This window comes from Zosterops lateralis (assembly GCF_965231275.1).
Source record: "Zosterops lateralis genome assembly, chromosome: 5".
Classification (NCBI taxonomy): domain Eukaryota; kingdom Metazoa; phylum Chordata; class Aves; order Passeriformes; family Zosteropidae; genus Zosterops; species Zosterops lateralis.
In genome coordinates, this window is record NC_139766.1 from 55,545,735 (window position 1) to 55,567,969 (window position 22,235).

The 22,235-nt window shown below is 42.9% G+C and overlaps 1 protein-coding gene across 15 annotated transcripts in view; it reads right to left on the minus strand.

The window, feature by feature from the left end:
- Positions 1-22,235, minus strand: part of ADGRL3 (adhesion G protein-coupled receptor L3) — a 491,337-nt gene that overhangs the window by 61,403 nt on the left and 407,699 nt on the right. For 14 of the 15 annotated variants that reach the window (XM_083862079.1, XM_083862080.1, XM_083862074.1 and 11 more), the window contains 6 exons: positions 17,180-17,363; positions 16,242-16,364; positions 13,875-14,083; positions 13,019-13,195; positions 3,569-3,778; positions 2,850-3,070 (listed from right to left, as the gene is read on the minus strand). In XM_083862079.1, coding sequence (XP_083718205.1) covers positions 2,850-3,070; positions 3,569-3,778; positions 13,019-13,195; positions 13,875-14,083; positions 16,242-16,364; positions 17,180-17,363 — 1,124 coding nt within the window. The remainder of the gene's footprint in view (positions 1-2,849; positions 3,071-3,568; positions 3,779-13,018; positions 13,196-13,874; positions 14,084-16,241; positions 16,365-17,179; positions 17,364-22,235) is intronic. The other variant, XM_083862078.1, reaches the window with a different exon arrangement.

Consider the following 22,235-nt stretch of genomic DNA (forward strand, 5'->3'; position numbering starts at 1 on the left):
GCATTTTGTAGCATTGCCCACCATGACCCCTGACATCATGTCCATTGAGGAGATGGATGTATTTGGTTAACACAGAGGATAAGGCAAATGATGGATCTTTTTAATTTTCTTTTTTTCTTAATACAATCCCAGGATCTTCTTTTTTTGCAGCAAAACTTGAGTAGTGACCATTTAAGACCCAGCAGCCGAAGATACGGCCGGTAAGAAACAGTCACTTGGAAGTTCATGACAGCATTGCCAGAATCTCTTTGGCAATGTGGGGGAACCACACTGTCAGCAGAGGGGTTTTCTGCTTTTCATCTTTACTTTAGAGGTTACAATCAGAATAACATGAGATGCAACATTTCTGGTTTATCTGAGGGAAATGACCAAACACAGCTGAGCTAGCCTGAATGGGAGGACCTTTTAAAGGAATCACTATGCTGTTGCCTAGGCATAAAGCAAATTAATCTCCGAATATAAGGGGTTTGAACTGTTCTAAAACAAACAAACAAACAAACAAAAAAGTAAGAAAAAGATCAATCCCTATCCTTGAAATAATTATGTGTATAAGAGTATCTTTCTGGAACAGCTCCTCCAAAATGCCAATGAGAATACTAGGACACAGGACACTTCAGAAAATCACAAGCACCAAGTGAGGATAAAGCAACAGAGAGAGGAACAAGTGCCTGTTCCTGGCTATGTAATCTGGGCATGTGCTATGGGAGGGTTGGATTTAGAAAGGAAAATGAAATCAAGAAAACCCTACACTGTGTGTTTAAGTAAATCATTCTGAGATGTATGAATGGTGGCACCAAATGCCAGGCAAAAAACAAATAACACTAACAGCTCCATAAGTCCCGCTTAAACAAATGCAGTAAATAATGGAGGGAGGCAAGTAATATATTCCAGAGGATGTTTTACAAAACCTGGCAAAACCAAGCAACTTCTTGCAATCAAATTATGTATGCCTGGCATAGAGTTCACTACAAATTCTAATCAGTTCTACCCTTCTAATAACATTATACTGAAAAATACATCATCATCCATCAACCAGATGGAGCATGATAGTTATACAAAACATATTGTATGGTTTTTATTTTCCTCTTGAGAACGTGATAAAATTGTGCATTCTGGAATTAAAAAATTATAAATAAATATTTTAGATTTGCAAATCTCTGTAAATATTTATTTGCAAAATATTATATATACATGCTTAATCATTAAAAATACCACTTTGTGCTGTGGGGAGGGAGACATATTTTATTGGCACACACACAGGACTGATGCCTCTTCAATGCCAAGATAGCGAAGTGTTCGCCTTTAGTGAATTTCAGCCAAACTTTCTGCCTCTACTTTCCATGCCATGGAAACATTTGGGCACCCAAGGTCTATTTGCAAAAGTCAAAGAGTGAACAGCATAGAAAGTAGCCACAAAATATTACACTGCAAACTGGACAGGTTAGGACAATGCTCCAGCAATGACAGATATGCAGGAACTGACTTTCCAGACAGCTGGAATATATTTGAGGCTCAACGTGCCTGATGTAGGCCACTGTGAAGAGCTATGTCCTCTACAGAAACAGCACAGTTAAGAATAAATTTGTCTAAAGGTACAAGGCAAACTGTTTCCTACCTGATTCGATAGGTGCTTATATAATGCTCAAGAGGGGGAGTGAATAGAAGAGCTTGTTGGGGCAGGAAGCAGGTGGCAATGGATGGAAAATCTTCAAAAATGGCAATCAGCTGTTGTGTTATTTATTCTTTGCCCTCTGGGCCTGTAAAAGTCAGTCAAACTACTTTGGATAATTTGGTAGAGATCCTTAAAAACTTACACCCTCCTACCCTTATCTGTGTGGGCCATTTCCTTTCCTTTTCACAACGCGTGACATTCATACAAATTCAGGTCGCTGTTCTCCTACTCATGGGAGGAACACAACACAACTATCCATCTGGGATCCAAGCCTGCCTGCTGAGCATGGTAACAGATCATGAGCAGCTCCACTGCTCTACAGATCTGCTTTTTCAAGAAATAAAGGTTCATATATCCTAATAAGGTTTCAGGCAAAAAATCTGCAGTTGAACCTAACAGAAGATCAAATGCTGCCACGGCCCGACCCAATCTGTGCTAAAAAGGAGCTTCAGAACCACCTCATACAGCTCATTGCTATATGTACCTTCATATTGAGCCCTTAATTCAGTTAAAGTGAGACTGGAAAGGCAGACTTCCAAGGGAAGGAAAAAAAAAAGGGCAATAAAAACACATTGTTAATCCTATTGTTGCAAAGATGGCAAAGAGAATCAAAGGCTCCATTAGATGGTGTTGTTTTCCATTAGACGGTGTTGCATGATAATCTAACTTGTGCTTTCATACCAGCTTCAGTAATGCTGAAAACACTTAAGAATATTCCTAATGATAAATGATATAGCTGTTCTGATTTGCAAAGAGCCTGATGCACTCCACAGTCACCACCTATTTTGCCTGCAGGCTCTGTTAATTTGATAGAACTGCTAAAAAAAAAAAAAAAAAAAAAAAAGAAGAAAGCAGTATCTTCATCCAAATAAGAAATACTCTTTAGTTAGAGAAGGAGGATATTGCTGATATAGTACCAAACTGAGACTTGGGACAGTCACCTCTGCTAATGTTATGCAATGATGTGACAAAATTTTCTTTGACTGACTTCCCTAGAAAATATACCTTTGCAAATAATTTCATGATGGGGAATCTGTCCTGAAAGAAGCAGAGATAAGGCAAGGCATGCCTCCTGGCTGAGCTCTGCCTGAACAAACCCTCTGGGCTCCTCACAACCATTTGCTGCCCCCACTCCCATCTCTCCTGAACAGGTCCAAGCAATGCCAAGGTCACTCACACTTTGTCCGTGCCGTAGCTCCGGTAGTCCACCGCTGCCGACACGGCCACAATCAGCGCAGGCATGCCGTACCCCACCAAATAGAAATACTTCCTCCGGGAGTGCTCACTCTCAAAAACCTCCACCAGCATGATGTAGAGCTGCACCCCCTCCAGGAACATCCAGGTGAAAGCTGCCAGGAAGAAGAAGTGCAGGAGGGCAGCAAAGACGGCACAGGCAATCTGCATGAGAATTGAAAAGAGCAAGGGAAGGAGTTTTTATCATGATTAATTAATGCAACAGTCAGGAGTACTCTTACTTGGAGGCTTAATAAAAATGAGGGTGTTCTTATCTTCTGTCTCCAAAGGAAGAACCTTTATTCACTTGGAAAACATGTGTGAATTGTTTTAAAATAGACACATATTTGCATATATAAATGATATTAAAAGATACAAAGGTAGGCACATACACAATCAGGCAAATAAACAGATGAAGATGTACATGATATAAGCTCATTTTTACAACCTGCTTATTAAATGAACATACACATAATTGACAAGCAACACACATACAGCCCCTGAAATCACAGCATGCGAGTCCCAGTTATCAGCCAGGGGCCCAGCCCTGTGAGGACTCGTGCATGGAATGAAGAGTGTGCAGAATGTTTCTTACTGGTCAAACATTGCAGATACACTGAGACAAGAGCCTGTGACAGAAGCAGAAAGTGCTTTGCCTCTTACCGGCTGGTCAGTCCGGTTGATGCCGATGAGGAAGAGGAGCTCTGCCACAAAGAGGCTGATGCACAAGTTCTTGTGAATCGTGTTGCGGTCGCTCTGCAGCCCACGGAAGAAGCAGAAGGTGAAGATGCAGATCAGGAGGCAGACCAGTGAAAGCAGGATGCCAACCCATGTGATGAAGTCTAGGAGCAGGTCGTGGACTGCATCACTGTGCTGAAGGTAAAACAAAAAAACTCATCAGTTGCATGATGTGTGACTTCTAAGGCATCCCAGCCACAGAGTACGGTTATCTGGCACAAGGCATCAGTACCAAAAAGATTAAATGGATCTAAACTTTAACCCTGCAGCAAGAAAGCTGCAACCTGAAACACAGACTCCAAAGTGTCTTGCAACCTGCAAGTGCCCTGAATGGACTCAGATCCCAAAACCTTACAGAAACAACAATAATGCTGTTATGAAAATACTGAGATATCAGGGGTAGTCTTGTGTGCAGCTCAATCTTGCACAAGTATGGCAAAGGAGTGCATGGACACAGAGTACAAAGAACCATTGAACAGAGTGATTCCAGTGTAAAGACATCATGTCCAACAACTACAAGTCCATTACAACCATTTGCCAACAGTGAAAAAAGACTCTCTTTAAATGTTCAGAGATGTATGAGCTTGGAGGCTTTGGAAAGAAAGAGATTGCTTACATATTTTTTTCTTTTTCCACAGGGGAAGGAGAAAGGAAGTTTGATTTTTCTTTTTCAAGCCCTGGAGTTATATTTTAGAGCTCCTGGGAAGACAGATTGATCCTAAGAACATTACCCAGAAAGACACGCATTTGCTTTTAAACTGTAACAGAACAGTGATTTTAAGACAGCCTGGAAAGTGACTGATTCCCTGTGATGAACTTTTAACATGGATGTACTTCAAAGCTATGCAAACAAAGCCAGTGCAAAGCTAGGCAACAAAGTTTTATGAGAGGCAGGATAGGTGAGCCTCGGCTCTGCTGATAAAACACAGCTGCATTGCTCTTGAGCTTACACTGCATGTCCCTCATGGAAAGAGGAGGCACATGATGAGACCCTCCTGGTGAGATTATCCCACCAACTTCTTCCTTATTCAGGCTATAAAACTTACCTGTAACTCCCCAGGCTTCCACCAGATGTGGTGAAATTACAGATATCATTACTCAGCAAAATGTAAATAAAACATGAGAAATACACAGAGACTCACAAGACGACTGCTTGAGTATAAGTGGTTAGAGTCAATGAGCTGGAGAAAAAACTGACTGGAAACCTCTGGAGACATTTCACAAAGACCAGAGCAGCTCGAAAGCCCAGCTTTGTGGTAATCAAATTCTCCACCATTTCTGACATTTTGATGACTTGGGCAGTACGTAGGCTGGCAAATACAATAGCGTCACGCTTCAAAAAGCCAGAGCAAAGTGGAAACATTTTTTCCTCCATGGGATAAAAGCTTATGACAGATGGAGGGAAAAGGTGATTAATTTATCCACTTTCTTTGCCTGCTTGCCAATGATAAAGCTGCATCAAATGTCAGATGGCCTTTCCTGATACACACTCTGCTATGTCAGTGCTTGCAAGAAACATCTCAAACCTTTCAGCTCTTTGGCTTTACCAGCATGACTGAAAGGCATCAAATGATAATGAATGATGGGGAGTGATTCCCTGCTCCATCCCTCCCATGCTCAAGTTTTGTCTCCAGGAAGACTTGGAGTTGGACAGATGGAGGGCTCCTTTATCCAAACCTCCTTGCATCTCTTTCTGACTATTTCCAATACCTAAGGAACTAGAGGTCACAAGTCCAACAGAGAGACAAGAAATCATTGTGTGCTTTCTGTGGCTCATGACAGAAATGCCTATTCCAGCCAGCTCATCCAGCAGCGCCCAGAAACCTGACAAGATGAAGCACATCATTTCCCTGGCAGCTGCGCATTGCTTTATCTCAGTGTCATTCCGGCTCATCCATCCCTCTTAACTCTGCAGAAAAATGTTAATGCAAACCTTGCACCTTGCAAATCATTCTTTCTTTTGTCTGAGGCTGCAGGGGAATGGCAGGAGAACATCTCCCTGAACAAGCCCTCATCTGATTAGATTGGCCTGCCAGGCTGAATGGACCAAGAGCTCTTGGTCTGGGCAACAGGACAAGGCAACTAATGCAGGTGGATGCAGGGAGAAAGAAACCAGGCAGATGTTGCCAGATGCACGCACCCCACCCAGATGTGGCCAGATTCATCCATCACAAAACAAATTTAGCATTGTGCAGGGAAAATTCTCCAAGGGCTTCTTCCCCTAGGTGAGATAGATCTCGCAGGTCCCAACTTCCAACCTCTTATCACAATACCACAACTCAGCTGATTTTAAGATATGATGCAGGAATTAGAGGTGTTTTGCTCTTGGAGAGGGATCCCACCATCCATGTTCTTTGTCTTCTTCAGGGAATGGCTGCTTGCCCAAGAAGCTCACCATGCTTAGCAATAAACACGCTTCACTGCTGTATTATTATCACTCTTACTGCTTTTCTTTTTAATATTAATCGTAAAGATAATACTGATTTTACGTACATAACACTCATCCCTGGAGTGCTGGGAAACAACCATAAAAACAACTTCTCCATAATTACAAACTCCCTCCTCAAACTCAACAAACTCACAGAAGAACAAACAGAAAGGAATAACAACAATAAACTGGGAACAAGAGCAATTTAAAAAAACCTCAGGGGAAAAAAATATGAATTTGTAGCTTTTCTAGTAAAGTTCAAGAGAAGGAGTGAACTGAATTTTAAAGGCTGGGTACACTCCAGGCTGTTTGGGATGCCCAATTTCAGATGCTACTGCAGAGCCAGTGGATCAGGGAAGACTTGATAAGCACTGGCATCCTCCCCACGGCAGTGCCAGCTTCCCCTCAGGGCAGGCACACCCAGAGCTTGTACACCAGCAAGTACAGCAAAAGGCAACTTGCCTTTTACTGGAGACTGAAACTTGTAAATTACTGCACTGTTACAGCAATCAGAATAATATAGGAAAAAGAACAATAGTGGTAACCTCTCTCAATGCCATGAGTTTTTCCTTGCCATCACCTGATCGCTGTGTAACAAACAAGGAGCAGCATAACCCGGCTTACACAGTTGGTATATGGAATTCCAGCGTTAAATATGATACACAATCTTGGCACACCAAGATTTTGCATGTATGTCTCAGCCTTCAAGCCTGGTCTCTTAACCGCAGAAAAATGCAAGAAGAGCAAATTTTCCCTGTCCAGCACTGTTCAAAACTCCTTGACTAGGGATAAAACAGCTTTGATGTGCATGCTAACCACTGAATCACAGTATGGTGAAAGTCAGAAGGGACCACCAGTGGTGTTGTCAGCTCTTACCTCCCTGCTCAGGTCCAAATGGACTCTGTGCCACTGATCATGACCCTCTGGGATCTGCCATTCCCAGAAGATCCCTAGGGATATCTTTCCAGCACAGCGGAAGCCCTAGGGTCTCTAAAGCATGCAACATCCATTTGAGACCATCAGTGTATAGACAACAGTGACCTGCAGCTTCTCAATGATCTTCCCAAATACTTGGACAACCAGAAGAGCCCATGAGAAATACCAGATGTCAGTCCAAGAGATAATTTCCCTACAGCATCAACCAAACAGCTCCTAGCCCAAATGCACCATGGCTCTCCAGACTGGTGCTGCATGGCACAGCATGCAAGACAATGAGGTTTGTTACCACTAAGCTACACTCACTTCCCAGAATAAGCTGACACACAGATTACTTTTAGCACAAGAACAACTTACTGAGTAACTGAAAACAAAAAAAACCAAAATTCAGTACACTTCAGTGACAGGGTTTCTATAGGAAGTATGTTTTACATTTATGATTTAGGTATGAACTGAACCCAAAGCCCAGTGAAAGGAGATGTCTCTGGCTTGGGAATAATGACCTGATTTTGTTCATTGGGGCCAAGAGCAGTAGGAGGAGAGTGCTGATGGGGATTTGCGCAGGAGGAGTTACAGGAGCACTGGTAGCAACCACAGCAGGGTGAGCAGGCAGCCTTGATATTATCCAGGCTGGGAAAATCAATGAGCAGCTCTGGCAGTGCCTGTACACCAGAGCTGAGCTAATAAAAACAAATCCCAAGGAATGTCAGCTTATGACAGAATGGCTCTCCCTGAGATGAACAGCCATTTCCGTCCTTATTAAAAACATCAGCAGAAGAAAACAGCAGCCAAACCAAGCTGCCAGCAGCAAAGGACACATTTCTTTGCCTAATCTGCCCCTCCAGGAATGGAAGAAGTAATATCTTTGGGGGCGGAAGGATAAGCAAGCAGTAAATAAAAACACAATGTCATCAACTAGCTCAAATATGACCACTTGGTGCCTGGTGGGAGCTGGCAGAGTGCTGGGCTGGGCAGAGACCCAAGTGGGACAGGTTTGAACTTCTGTGCATTGCTGATGCTGCTTCTTGGATTTGTAGCTCTTCAGGGCCATGCAGGGTCTCTCTGCCCTTTTCCCCCCATCTCTGGTGGTGAGAGAGGATTTACTGCTATGACCTGGCTTTAATACTTTGTGGCTATGTGCAAAGGGCTACTGAAGAGGCAGATGGTTTTGTAGATGTGTCAAAAGCACCAGCTGGGGTACATGAACTGGGAGGAAACCCCAAGGATTCCTGAAGTGCATCTGAACTGGCTAAAGGCATCACCTGCTGTGGCTATGAAGGCATGAGAGGCTTTAAGTGAGTGTTTCTTCTTCTGTGGCCAAGAGGAATACGAGCTGGTGGATCCCTTTGCTTTAGCATCCATCCTCCCTGTCTTCCCTAAGGATGCACCAAAGGAGGTAGGCAGGTGTGCTCCACAGTGAATACAGCACCATGGACCTGCTACACAGTCCCTCTGGTCTTTGCAAAGGTGATGCCATCATTGGTACCATCAGGTCCTAACCCAGGAATAAAGAGAGCAAAACTCCCACCTGAAGCCCCTGAGCAACATTATTGTCTTCTGACTTTGGCCATTCACAATAAGACTGAGATCCCTGAGCATTCCTACAAGGTCACCTTTTCTCTCCTTGCTTAGACCACAAAGCTGCCTTCATATTCTGCATGGGCAACACAAGCCATCTTCCTCCTCTTCTGCCTTCCTCAGCAAGATGAAGACCTCCTAGCAGAACTCTCTCCCATAAACTTCTCCCCAAAATGCCACAGCCTCCCAGTGACTCCCAGAAGCAGCAGCCATTCTAAGTCTTAGAAACCCCTGTGTCCAGAACAAAGCTGTATGAGGGCAGGTATACACAGAGAAATGGGTACAGACCTCACCTCACCATGTGTCACTACTGCACATATAGCATGTGGCAAGAGCCCACTATTTCCACTGTACTCACCAACCCCACTGCAACTGAGAGGCAGCTGAGGTGAGATTCAGTCGTGGAGAAGAGGTGAGGCTTAGGAATAATAGTTGCATCCATCATCCTGCTCTCCCATGATGGCTGGATTTTGGCAGCTCTGATTACTCACATGGCAGTTCCAACCCAAGAAATGAGCTACAGCAGTTGTGCCAAACTCAATGTAACCATCCATCCATCCATCCATTCATCCATCCATCCATCCATCCATCCATCCAAGCTGTGAGAAATGTCAGTTTCTGGAAGAAGTTTCTTGCCATTGTGAGCCATATGACTTGCACATGAAGGCCGGAACACAGGATCAGCCTGCAGTAACTTCAGCTTGCTCCTCTACTGCTTTAGGCAATGGACCACTACGTTCTACTTAGACTTCATATTTTTATTCTCTTCTCTCCTTATCTTGCCTTATGCTTCTACTCTCCAAATAATCAGCACAGTGTAACACATTTGTAGTAAAAAAAACCCACCTGAAACCTTCCTATTAATTACGACAGACAAAACACCTTTCTTTTTTTCCCCCATTCTATTTGTATTTAAAAAAAGAAGAGTAAGATCTGGCACTCACTACATACTGATAAGCAACATTTATCTACCCTGGGGGTACCTTTGCTTATTTTGGTTTGGGTGGGTTTTTTAATTGCATTTTCCCACCAGCTCTGAACTTGTTTTCTGGCTGCATAATTTTCCCATGATACATTTAAAATGCATCTGCTATAATTAGTATGATGCAAAGCACAAGCTTATGAAAAACAACTTGTAAATTTTGAATAATTCTACAGCAATTACATAGGTAGGATGGCTTATTTAACAATGGGCTTTGTTCCACAGCATGAGAGCCACCACATTTTTATAGACAGTGGCTAGAGGGGGACTTGCAGGTGAGGGTCCACTGCTCTTCCCAACAGTTATGCATCCTGCTTGTGTGCACAGCCATCTCTTGGTCTCGGACACTGTTTTTTTACCCCAGTGGGTGAATAGGAAACTCTGAGCACAACATATTTTAACAGGCAGAAAGCATCTTCAAATTAAATTCTCCTCTTATTTAGGTACTGTCCTAGTCAGACTAGAATTGATCTCAGCAACTTCTACTCTTTGAGCACACAAATCCCTGCTGCCATGGTCAGCTGGTGGCATTTGCTGTCCCTTTGGACAAAGACATATTGTATTTTCATGCTGGAGAGCCAGATGGCCATCAATCACCTCTCCTCAGTGACACACTACCTTCCAGCTCCACCTTGCCACACACACTCTGCTAATAACTAAACCATAGCCTGAACTCACAGAGCGGCCACCAAGATCCCCCTGGAGAACACGCTCCTGTGCCATGTTACCAGGCACAGAGATCAATCATGAGCAGATGTGACACTTGCCAAATTGGTGCTGGTTTTTGATTAAGGAGCAGGACTATGATGTCTGCTCCCCATGATGCCCAGTTTTCAGTCTCATTAAGCAGGGTGCTGTGGATACTCCTTACACCAAAGGATGTTCCCTATGGATCCAAAAATTCAATCGAAGTCAGGAAGCTACAAATCAATCATGGGAGAAAATTGGTTTTGTTACAAAATTCACAGAGTATTAATAATTACTGTGTGTACAACAGTCCTTTTTAGAGATCCTGGTCATTGCTGAACACTGTCTAAGAGGCCTTGCAGAAGCACACAAAATCATTTCCCCAAGCATCATTCCACCTCCAAGAACACTAACAGGTCACAGAATGACTAAGGAATGCCTTTTTGAACCAGCCACAAGATAAAAAAATGGCTCAAAAGCCTATCTATGAGCAGTGAGCATGAGTCAATGAATGACAACAACCCCCATTTGTTTTTAAACCTCTACTTTTCCAAACCAGCGGGTATTGTCCTGCCAAGACTTTAAAATCAGCTCATTACAACAGCATAAGGAAGGTCATATAAGCCACCTTCTACACCAAGAGACACATGGTCAGCTCCATCATGGAGCAAGACAATGCCACCAGGAAGAGCAAGGTGACAAGCTGCAAATGTTTGCATATTTATATCTGAAATATGTGTCTGTGTTATGTGGGAGGAAAGCCTGCCCTGCCTCTGCCCTAAGGCCAGGATGATCACTGAAGTGGACATGCCAGGAAGCTGTCCGGTTGTATCACGGTCAACAAAGTGGAGCCAATTTGGCTCTTACTGCAATGGTACTTTGGCTGCAGCCAAATGATAAAACATGACCTGAAAGTCTTGAGGGCACTTGTTAACACCCAGAAACAGCCACTAGCTAATACAGCACACTGGCTTCGCACTCAGGAAGCTTCCAGCTGCAGCTCTTTCCAACCTGCTGGATGAACATGGGCGAGGAAGGGTATTACATACTTTTCCTGCAAGATGAGATAACAGCAGCTCTACTTGTCTCAGAAGGTTTGGATGGAAAGTGCAGACAAGGCTGACCTATTTGCAGTTTGAGATGAGGCTTGTTGAGCACCAGGCTGTATCTGCACCACGCAGTAGAGATCGTCCCCATCCCCACCAGTGGAGTGGATCATTATCTGCATTTCCCAGCTGCAACCTCTGACTTCAGTGACTCAGGCATATCTGTTAATTCCAGGTGGGTGATAATGAGCCAAACACACATTTCTTATGAAAATTCAAGCAATTGTAGGAAACTGGCAAAACCAGGCCTGGACTGCAGAATGTCATTAACCTGTAAATATGTGCTCTGAATAGGCCTTCTCTTCAGGCATCTCCCAGGACAATGCCACAAACATTTAATGGCATGTTTCCTGGACTAAGACTGACTCCTGAAGAACAAAGTGGTTACCACAACTTGCAGGAGCAGCAGATGTATCCTGCCCCTTTCAGTTGGACCTGGCTGTAGTGCAAAATGTGCTCCTGGGCTCCCATTTCTTTTTTTGCAGAGCTTTTGTCATGCATGATGCTTATTTAATATATATTTTATTGCAGCTCTTTACATTCCTCTTCAGATTATTAAGTGGAACAAAAATACACAAAGCAGTGACACTGGAAGACTACTTGAGAAAAAGTAGTTTTAAAACTGTAATAGCTTTTATGGTTATGCCGGTCATGGAAGTGATTCTGTAAAGTTCTGCCTGCATGGAAGATGCCAGTTCCATATCTAGTTCAGAGCTGTGGATTTTTCTGCTGTGCCAGGCACATGAAACGGAGACACCACAATGAAGAAAATAACTAGGCCAGAATCTTTTGGGTATCAGGGCCTTCCTTCTTTCTCCAGTAGTTTAGACTGTTCTCAAGCTAAGACAGCCAAGGCAGCTCAGGAGATGGAAGACCATCTCAACCATTCCCCTGTTCTTGTGTAAAATCCCAAATGTGTGCTTCATTCCCAAAACCACTGCTACCATGAGGAACATCTACCTTCAGGATTAACTTTAGCTCCAGTGGGGTTAGTTGTGTGGAAAGCCAGATTTACATCATGGACATAAATGCAGGCAAGAGAACCAGCTGGTCATGTACTCAAGTAGATGCCCAGTCTATATAGGATGGTATTAGAAGCTTCCCTCTCAGGTGTCACTCTGCATCTCTCTGTCACACAGTGAGATGCAGACTGCATTTTTTCCCCCCTAGCTGGAAGGAGGAAAACACTGTTGGCTCCACAGATGGACCTCACACAAACACCTGTGGCAGTGTTTCTGCAGCTGCTGCCAGCAGGATATCCAACCTGCACCCCAAGAGACAGACTGCATACTTCTGTTCCCTCATCTCACCACTCCCTGGTGGCACAGGGAGGGCCCTATGAGAAGGGACCCAGCCAGGAGATGTTCTGCACCAGTTAGCAAAGGAAAGGATACAGCAACAGCTAAACCTGCTCACTCACCATCCCCAGCTCAGAACTGGCTACGCTAAAAGCCTAAGACAGGCTTTGTATTGGTGTGACTATTTCCTGTTTCACCACAGAGCAGAAGGAAGACTTACAACAGATAGTTTCTACTTTCAGAGTTATTGTGACACAGCAACTTCCCTGCTCAGCTCCATTAGCGGTAACAAAAGGGTGCCATACATCGACCACTTCTCCCGCCCAGTGCACTGGCAGCCTGGGAATCTGCAATGCCTACCTTAACTTCCACATGTGCCATCAGGACCGCAAAGTTGGTGAGGTGGTTGCAGGAGCACGTGGTGTGTGTCTTGTTAGTTGTCAGCAGGCGACAGCCCTGGGTGGACCAATACCCTGTCATCGTACGCTTCGTGTAGCTCCAGAATGAACAGTTTGGGTTAAAATTTTCTTCTGACTGCTGCAGGAAAGAAATTAATAAATGCAATAACAATGATAGGCTCTCAGAGATTTCTAAATGCACTACTGAGGCTCTCTGTAACTCTGACCCTTTAATTTTAGATAAATAATCAGCAGTGGTTTATATGTCAAGCATTACTTGCCAATACCAGAGAAAGTTAGATTGTTGCTGCACTCTTTGCTAATGCAAACTCAGTTCTTTGTTCTTGATTAATTTTAGACATTGACTAAATCCAGCTCTTCAAAACCAGACTGCTTCATTTGCATTGCAGAGCAGAGAAATTAATTGCTTTAAGCAATCAACTTTTGCAATGACTGAGCTTGGCTAACAGGAGGACTAGCTATCCTCTTTTGCTGTAATTCCACTTTCCTCTAACATCCCCTGCCACCATGATAAAATAATATTATGGTATATTCTAATTTATTGGTAATTTTTAATTACAAAATGATGTGTGTCAGCAACCAAGCAATGGGCATCAGCTCCAAGGAGACACTTTCTTTACTTCTATTAATGCAACGTAAAAGAGACCTTCTCCATAAATAACACAAAGTGCAAAGGAACAAAAGTATAATTCAAAATCTAATCAAGAACTGCTGGGGGCCTCACAGCAGCCAACTTCTGCATCATTCCATTTCAGAAACTGAGAAAAAAAAGAGAAGTGCTTTTTGAACTCACACACCTTGATGTGCTTGACAGTAAACACCACAGGATCAGCCAGGTAAACCTTATTGCTGAACTCTTTATTTATTGCTGCCGTGATGACAGGGGAGTTGACAATGACAGAGTGATTGGTCGACATCGCTTCTGTCCCTAACTTCATGCTGGCATTCTCCGTGGAGAGATAGGTGCCCAGGTTGTTGTACAGCACAAAAGCCACCCTGATCTCACCTAGAAGAGAGGTAAGAAGTTAGATGGCCAGATTGAATCACTGGGGTGGCTTTTTCATTTCTTAGATTGCAAATCTTTTCTCTTAACCAACTTCAAAACTGCTCTGAGTAAATGTGAAAGGACCAGAATGTGGCATATGAAAACCCACCTCTTGCCAATTCCAGTGAGCACCAAGCGGTGCAACAAGTAGTCCTTGGATAAGAAGGGCACAGCTGCTTCTTCCAAAAGAAACTTTTATAACCAAACAGATGAGCAGAAGACAGACAGGGAAGGTGGGCTTATTTTTGGCATCAGTAGGTGTAACTGGCTTCAGAAAAAAAGAGGCCAGGTGGTCCATTTCCCACCTGACATCACTTTATTCTCCTGGATATACCTGGGAAACATGTTTCTAGCTGACATGTTGCACAGATGCAGTATAAAACTATAATTTAGTCTGGTGATAAATTAAGACTATCTCAGAAAAGTGTAGGGATAACTCTGGGAGAAGAAATCAAAACCTTTCTAACACAAGTCCAATCTCACATGACAGGTAAAACAAAATTTCAGACATTCCATCTAAAAATACATTTATTCTCCTAATTTGCCCATCAGATAATCAGAAAAACACCATTGGAGAGCCTGCAGAAAACCGAGTCTACCAGCCAACTGTTTTTAACTGAAAACATACAGTTTGCCTTCTGTTTTGCACATTATTTCACAGCCTATAAATAAGAAAGGAATGTGATTAGTTTGCCTTTATATGTATTAGTTGTAGAGAGGTATGGTTTTGTTTCTATATGAATCACCACAGCATCTGAGGAAGGTGAGACACTGATGACTCCAAAGGTTCCTCCCAACCTAAATCCTTTTATGATAATTTTATTTGTAGCTCTTTGGTGACCCTTGGGCATGTGTCAAGCTGGTGCAAATTGATGGGGTTCTGCTTTGAACAGAACTCTCCAGTGATACTGTGTTTAGTAAAATGAAACTTCCCTTTCTCTGCTGCCAACAGACAGCAGAGTTAAAGTCCTGCTCTATTGGAGTTTTACTACACAGCTTGAGTTTTAAACTGTCTCTAAAAGAAATACTTCCTCAAATCCTTTGTGCAAGCAAACCAATGGCAAGACTGACTTTCTGAACCACCAGACCAAACTTTGTCTAAATTTTTTGGAAATTTTAACACATCTGGTCTGGTTGTAATGCTGCCCTAACACTCCATGTTCTTTATTCTTTATGCAGAAGAGCGTGAAGCACTGGCACAGATTGCCCAGAGAAGCTGGGGATGCCCCATCTCTGGAAGTGTTCAAGGCCAAGTTGGATGGGGCTTGAGCAACTTAATCTAGTGGAAAGTGTCCCTGCTCACGGCAAGGGGGTTGGAATCAGATGATCTTAAGGATCTCTTCCAACCCAAGCCATGCTACTATGATCCTGTGTTTTGCCTCAGTGACCAAAGCCCATATATGAGTGTTGTCCCCTGCGTACAGATTAAATTTTAAAGGAACTCAGAAATAGGAGCATGTTGGGCCCACCAGCAGAAGCCTATGAGTTTAAAGTTGGTCTACAGTGAGGCTGTAGAGATCAACAAATGTGCCTGCTCAAACTCCTCATGTGGAAATAAATGGCTTGGCAGGATGAAGACCATTCACATACAGCATCATCTAAAATTTATGCTGTATCAGGAGGTTCATAAGACACAGAAAGGCACTAAAGATTTAGACTCATAATAGTTAATCAACCTTTTCTGCCATGTTGGCTCATTATTAATATTTGCTACTATTGTTTTCTCCCTTGACTTTTTCAGATCTTTGTATGGTGCCCTGCTGTGAAGCAGTTTACTCAAATGAGCCTCTTATCCCATCTGAAGCCTCCTACTGCAGACATCAGCAGTTAAAAGCACTCCTCTGGATTCAGCACTGTGCTCCAGAAGCCCCATAATTTAAGGATCTGATGCATTTTTACCATCACAAAATACTTTTGAAGGCTGTGAATCACTTCACAATATAATACACTTCCAGTCAGCCAACGTAGCTTGCAGTCAAGGGCACGAGCAAATGATGCTACCCGTTAATGGAAATATTAACATAGCAATTAATACTTTTTTTTAAATGGTTAAATACAAAACAATGCCTAAGGCATGACTGCCTCATGAAGCTGGCATGGCCTGAGGTGCCAGACCTACCATTTCGACCATTTTGCTTCAAGGTATTTGCTGACAGCTGAATGGCACTCCCATGGCCCATGTTCTGGGGAAACTTCAGATCTTCCAGATTCCCATCTGTGCTTAGTCTCGCAACTTCCAGCTCTGTATGCAAGAGAGACAGACAGTAAGAAAAAAATCTCTGCTGAAATGATCTTCAACACGGTATTTCAAAGCTACAAAATGGTGTTCCAGACCAGCTGAGAGGAGGGGAATCAACTTACAATGCTGCACGCTAGAATGTGTTTGGGCTCCTATTTATTTTTAAATCTTTCCCCTGAAGAAGTTTTAAATTTAATTAAAAAAAAAGTGCAAATAAATTCTACTCTCTGTGGAAGACGAAAGACAACCAGTTCTTGTAAACAAGAACCTCAGGATATTAAGGACAATGGTTAAAATGAAAATCTGAGAATACTAGTTCTTTGCCATTGGCGATTGGTACTTTCTGTAAATGTTATCAGTGTTCAGGATCTGTATTCATGGAAATAGAAAGAAGAGTTGTTCTCATTTTACATATGCACAGTGGGAGTGCTGGTGCTTTCCATCATGCTTGTTTTTTAATTAAAATCAACAATCAGCTGAATAAAGACACAAATTTGTATGAAATGAAACACAATTGCCTTACAATGAACAATCCCCCTGTGAAGCAGTGCTCTCATTGCTTTAGCTCAGATTATACCCTCAAAGCCAAGAGTAATAAAGGCAGGTCAGGTGCTCATTTTCCATGGGATTTCAAGGGTAGAGAGTTGCCTTATTCCTTTAGGCTCTTTCGGAAAGACTTTGAAGTCCTTCTGACCAAGGCCCAAGACGTATCTAACAAATCGCTCTCCGATTAATCTAGGGACCAAGACCAAGGCTGGGCTTCACAGCCTCTACTCTTCCACGGGCTGCTCTCGGTACTTTTGGGATGTGTCCCTTACGGATGTTGTCAGTGTTCTCCCGGACGATGTCTGTCTTCAGCAGGTTGTCAGCCAGCACAAAGGCACTGTCCTCCACCGTGTCCAGCAGCTTGGTGGCTGCACGCTGCTGCTCGCTCGCGTTCAGGTCCCTCCACGCGTTCAGAGCCTGAGGCTGCAGGAGGTTGTTCACCGTCTCCACCATGGCCTGCAAGGCAGAGGGGTGGAGTGAGAAAAGGCTCTGGCAAACCTAAAGCAAACCAGAGACCTCTGACATATGCTTTGTCCCATCCTCCACACACATCAGTTTATAGGGGGATGACAGCATCTCCTTCCCCCACCCATTAGGGCAGCCTGCAATGGAGCAGGACAATTTTTATACCATCAGATGGGACAGGGAGGAAATACTGATTTTATTATAAATGCAGGCTGAGAATGGTGCTTTTCAGCTTCCATAATCATCAGAGATGGGCTTGGAAAAAGAAGGAATTAGGGCAGGTGGGGAAGGAGGAGTAGAAGGAAGATGATGATTAAGGAAACATGCAGGAAAAACCCATCTGCAGCACCAGAACTCAAGAGCAGGGCTGGGGCACTCACTGAAGGTATTTAGTATCTGCAAAGGCTACGCTCCCTAAAACATTTTCCACCACATAACCTCTGGCAGGCAGCCATGAAGACACAGAAGTACACCACTTCATCCAGAGCAGCAGCAGGTGCCCATAGAGATTTAGATAAGACACTACATTTCTAACAGCAGCATTCAGGAAGGAGTCAGTCCTGCGGAAACTGCTTCAGTCCCTCCTACAGTGCATCTTCTGCCCTGGGCTGCCACGCACAAAGAGCTCTCCCATGGATAACTTCCCACAGGTTAATCTGGATGCACACATCCAGATCACAGAAGATGACACGAAATTACTGGTCTCATGACTACAAAAATACTGCAGTAGAATTTACCCAAACTGAAGGCTTTTCTCAACCTAAACTCCCCACTTTGTTACTAACCAGAGCTGACTCAACCACTTTTCAGCTAACATTTTTAAATGAGACCAGCTGTACCAGTTGATAGAACTGATTGTGCAGAGGAAAAGGATAAAAAATAAGCTACTTTGATCATGCTTTCTTCAGCTGGTTATGGTCTAGTCACCAGGCAGGCCTACCCCACAGAGAAACACCTCCACTGCCTGCTAATGCTGAATGCAGAAACCTACCTCCCCTTCAAGATGAAACTGCTGTTTGTAATAGTTTTCTATATGCTGAGCACACAGGCATCAAACCCACACCACTGCTCTGCAAGCTGATGACAGTCCCATGGGACTTCAATATTTTCGAAGCCTAAAGTGTGCCCCATGGGCTCATCATCATGGGAATACTTCAGTATTTACTTCTGATACTGTTGCTAAACCCATGGGTGGAAAGAAGCTGTGGCATAGCCCATACTCCATCAGAGTCCTCAGGAGGAGTGTTACAATGGCACAGAGAGAACAGAACATCCTGACTCACTCATCAGTCATGGTCAGGTGCAAATGAGCAATGGGAGGATACGATCACATCAAACTAGATTTCATTGCCACACAACTTTAACAACCATTTCAATTCCACCAAGGTTCAAGGAGAAATGCAGACAGCTAGAACTACCACTGCTGGTACTTTTAATCCCAGCAAAGATACCTTCCTTGAGTTTGGAAGGTTTCTCACACAATCATATTTCCTGTTGGGAGACTACGCCATAATTGGGCTCCTCTGACAGCACAAAGCTCCTACTTTCACAGTTATATTTATTCATGGTCAATTAACTCATTTGTTCTTATGCCAAACTTCTCCTGTACCATAAAAAGAATGCCTCACTCATTTGGTTTAAAGTGGAACTTGATATCCATAAATCAATTTTTAAACTGATTATTAAACTGATTTTCCTGAACAGTCTAAAAATTATCTTAACACATTTGCTATGTACATACAACAAGCTTGATTGAAATTAGTAGTCAAGAAGAAACTGAAAAATCTATAGCATTTACATCTGATATTTTTCTGTGTTTTAGATTTTGGAAGCTTGATCTTTGCAGCTCTTAATAAAATTGTGTAGTGTACTTTGGTAGCTTATCTCTTCACAGGCAAAAAAAAAAAAAAAATAGGCAGCATTCTTTTCCAGTGACCTAAAAGCTTGATTTTTTGTGATATAGCTTCTACACAACATGGTGTTTCCTTGTAAAGACCTTTTATGCATGGAAATCAGAAAATGAGGGTTTTTCTCCCCTTTCAATGTTATCACACAATTTGCCTTACCTCCGTTTAGCTCAGCTCCTACCAGTGTCTTAAATTCTCTGCTAAAACAACATCCTGCATATTTCTATCAATATCTGGATGGTAGAAAATGTCTTTGCAGCAGATCCAGCTCCTGGCTCTGGACAGAAAGGTAATGTCTATTCATCAGAATATGAAACAGATGCTGAAATATTTGTATTACAGTGAAACATCTGCTGCAAAGACTTTTCCCCAGAAAAAAAAAATTATCTAATGCATTCTTTCTTTTCGTTTTAAATGCGCACATATGTGTGCATGCAAGTTTGAGACAGAACACCAATTAGCCTAATGTACCGCTTCCTGCGCCATTTGCACTCCCCACTCAATGCTGTGCATCCATCCTCTTGAAGTGACTACCTGAAACCAGCCACTTCACATCACTTTGGGTCTGGGGTCAAGCACAAAAGCTCCAGGAAGATTTCCAAGGACTTTGGGTCACGTCCTTATCGCATATCTGAACAAAGCTGGTATACTGTCTTTGTTGGCATTACATTCGAGATTAATTTAGTCCCTAGCTTTTCCCAGAGTCATTCCCCTCACCTGTCTCAGTGCATTAATCAAATGCTCCCCACATTATATTTCTGAGTGCAGCACTTCATTATGGCCGAGTGCTGTGGGCTGAAGCCAAGGAGATGAGGTGCTAATGAAATGTTTGCATTTTGGACAGGAGCTGAGGTAGGTGTTTAAATGAAACAAAACAGCTGTTACAGCAACAGTGCCTTGTGAGACAGGGATGCCAACTGGGAAAAGTTGGGTAGGGGAGTGGGAGTTGTGGGAAAGCAGGCACACGTGATAAGGATAGGCCTGTGTCTTTACATTTAAGCTGAGCCTTTGTGATTTATATGGGTTTGGCACCTGGTCCAATGACTTTGTGGTCTGATGAAGCTCCAGCATTGAAGAAACAGCTGTGCCAAACTTCCAGGAAAGCCTCTCAGTGACCAGCTGGAGGAAGGTTAGCCCTGAGAGAGAACATTTCAAAATGTAGAAGGCATGGGATAGGTGTGCTTGTGAGCTGATGGCTTGATAGCTTTTACCTGAGATGCCTGGGGATCCTGATAAAGGTGGGGACCTTCAGAAGGAGATAGGAAAGTCCTGACATAGTTTCATCCCACCCCACTTCTAGCATTTAACATGCAGCCAAGTAGGGAGCCCAGATACTCTCTAGCTTCTCTCCCCATTTGAAAGTAGAAGAGACTACCCCAAGGATTATCCCCATTTCATCCAACATCACAAGATTATACCTATCCATAAAGAACCGAACACCTATTAAAGAATGCCACATGACCTCACTTGAAGATGCTGTCCTTACTTCCCAAGCTAAAGAACTACCTCTGCCGTGGTTTTCTTTTCTTCCTCTGCCTGTTCCTTCTTCCAAATGCAGCTCAGCTGAGCTTCTTGCAAAATAAAAATGTGGTGCTTGGAGCCCAAACATACCTCAATACCATGCACAGCACGGCACCAAACCAATGCTTTGGTTGCTTGGACTTAATGACTAGACGGCACAAGCACACAGATGCATCAGGAGAAGGACAAAAGGAACTCAAATTAGATCAAGAGAAAGTTTTCATAAAGCACAGCTTGCTTGTTTGTAGGCTAAGATCAAATGAGGAAAGAAGGACATGGCAGAAGGGAGCCAAGAAGGCAGACTTTCCACTTTTATGTGCTGAGATACGAATCACAGCTTTATGCTCTCTGTGATGTCAGGATATCTATACATGCAAAGCCAAACCCTCTAATTTACCAGCCTGTAAAGAGCAACCACCCTGGGTCACAGAATATTAAACACAGTGGACCTTTCATGTCCCCAGCAGTGACTACAATTGGACATCGAGAGAAGAGCAAGACCCTGCCAAGCACAAAAGACAAATCCCATGATGGTGATGCCATTCATTACATGGTTATATAGAACCACAGATTGTATGTTCAATGCAAATAAATGTTAATAAATTGCAGAGGGAGGTTTTTCTCAAATAAGGGCATGTGCTTACAGTTCTATCCTGAGGTTACAAAAAAGAAACAAAATGTAAACCTTCCTTCTTAGACACTTACAAATTGGTATTAAAAGATGCATTGTAAAAAGGAAACTAATTAGAAGCCTTACAGTAATTATGCATTACTAAAGGGCCAGTTGTACATATCTCATTGATTTCCTTTGTGACAGCTGCTACATTTCATTAAACTGAATTTTGCTTGCTCATTTATTTTCCTCTTCTCTCTCTCTAAAAAAGTCTGGTGAGAGTACCTGGCTTTGTGGCACACAGTTTACACCTAGGAGGTTTAAACTCTGTATATATCCAGTAATACCATATTTAGTTAATTTTCTCTCACTGCACCAACATCCAAGATTCTACTCCTTGATAAAAACAGATTTTGCAATGTAAAATTCCTCTTTAACTGGGACTCAACACTGAAAATAACTAGGAGATGTTAGAGGTACTCAGTTCATTGCCAAATTTTGCACCAGACTGCAATGTACAACGGTGTTTAAGCACAGCAACCCTAACCCTAACCTTAGAAAACCAGCAGCTCTCCTAGAGTTAGGATCTTTTTAAACCTTTATTGTTCATTTTGGCCTCTTGCTGAGCAGCTCATGGAAGACCAAAAACCTCAACAAACATACAGTTGGAGAAAATACTGCTTTACGGCTAGTGAATATCAGCAGGTCCTACAGGGAATATTGGTTGAATCCTTCTGTTGAGTAATTTTCAAATATGCAGTTTGTCCTTCCTTACAAAGCAGCATCTTAAGAAGAGACTGAACACACTGCACACTTTACTTA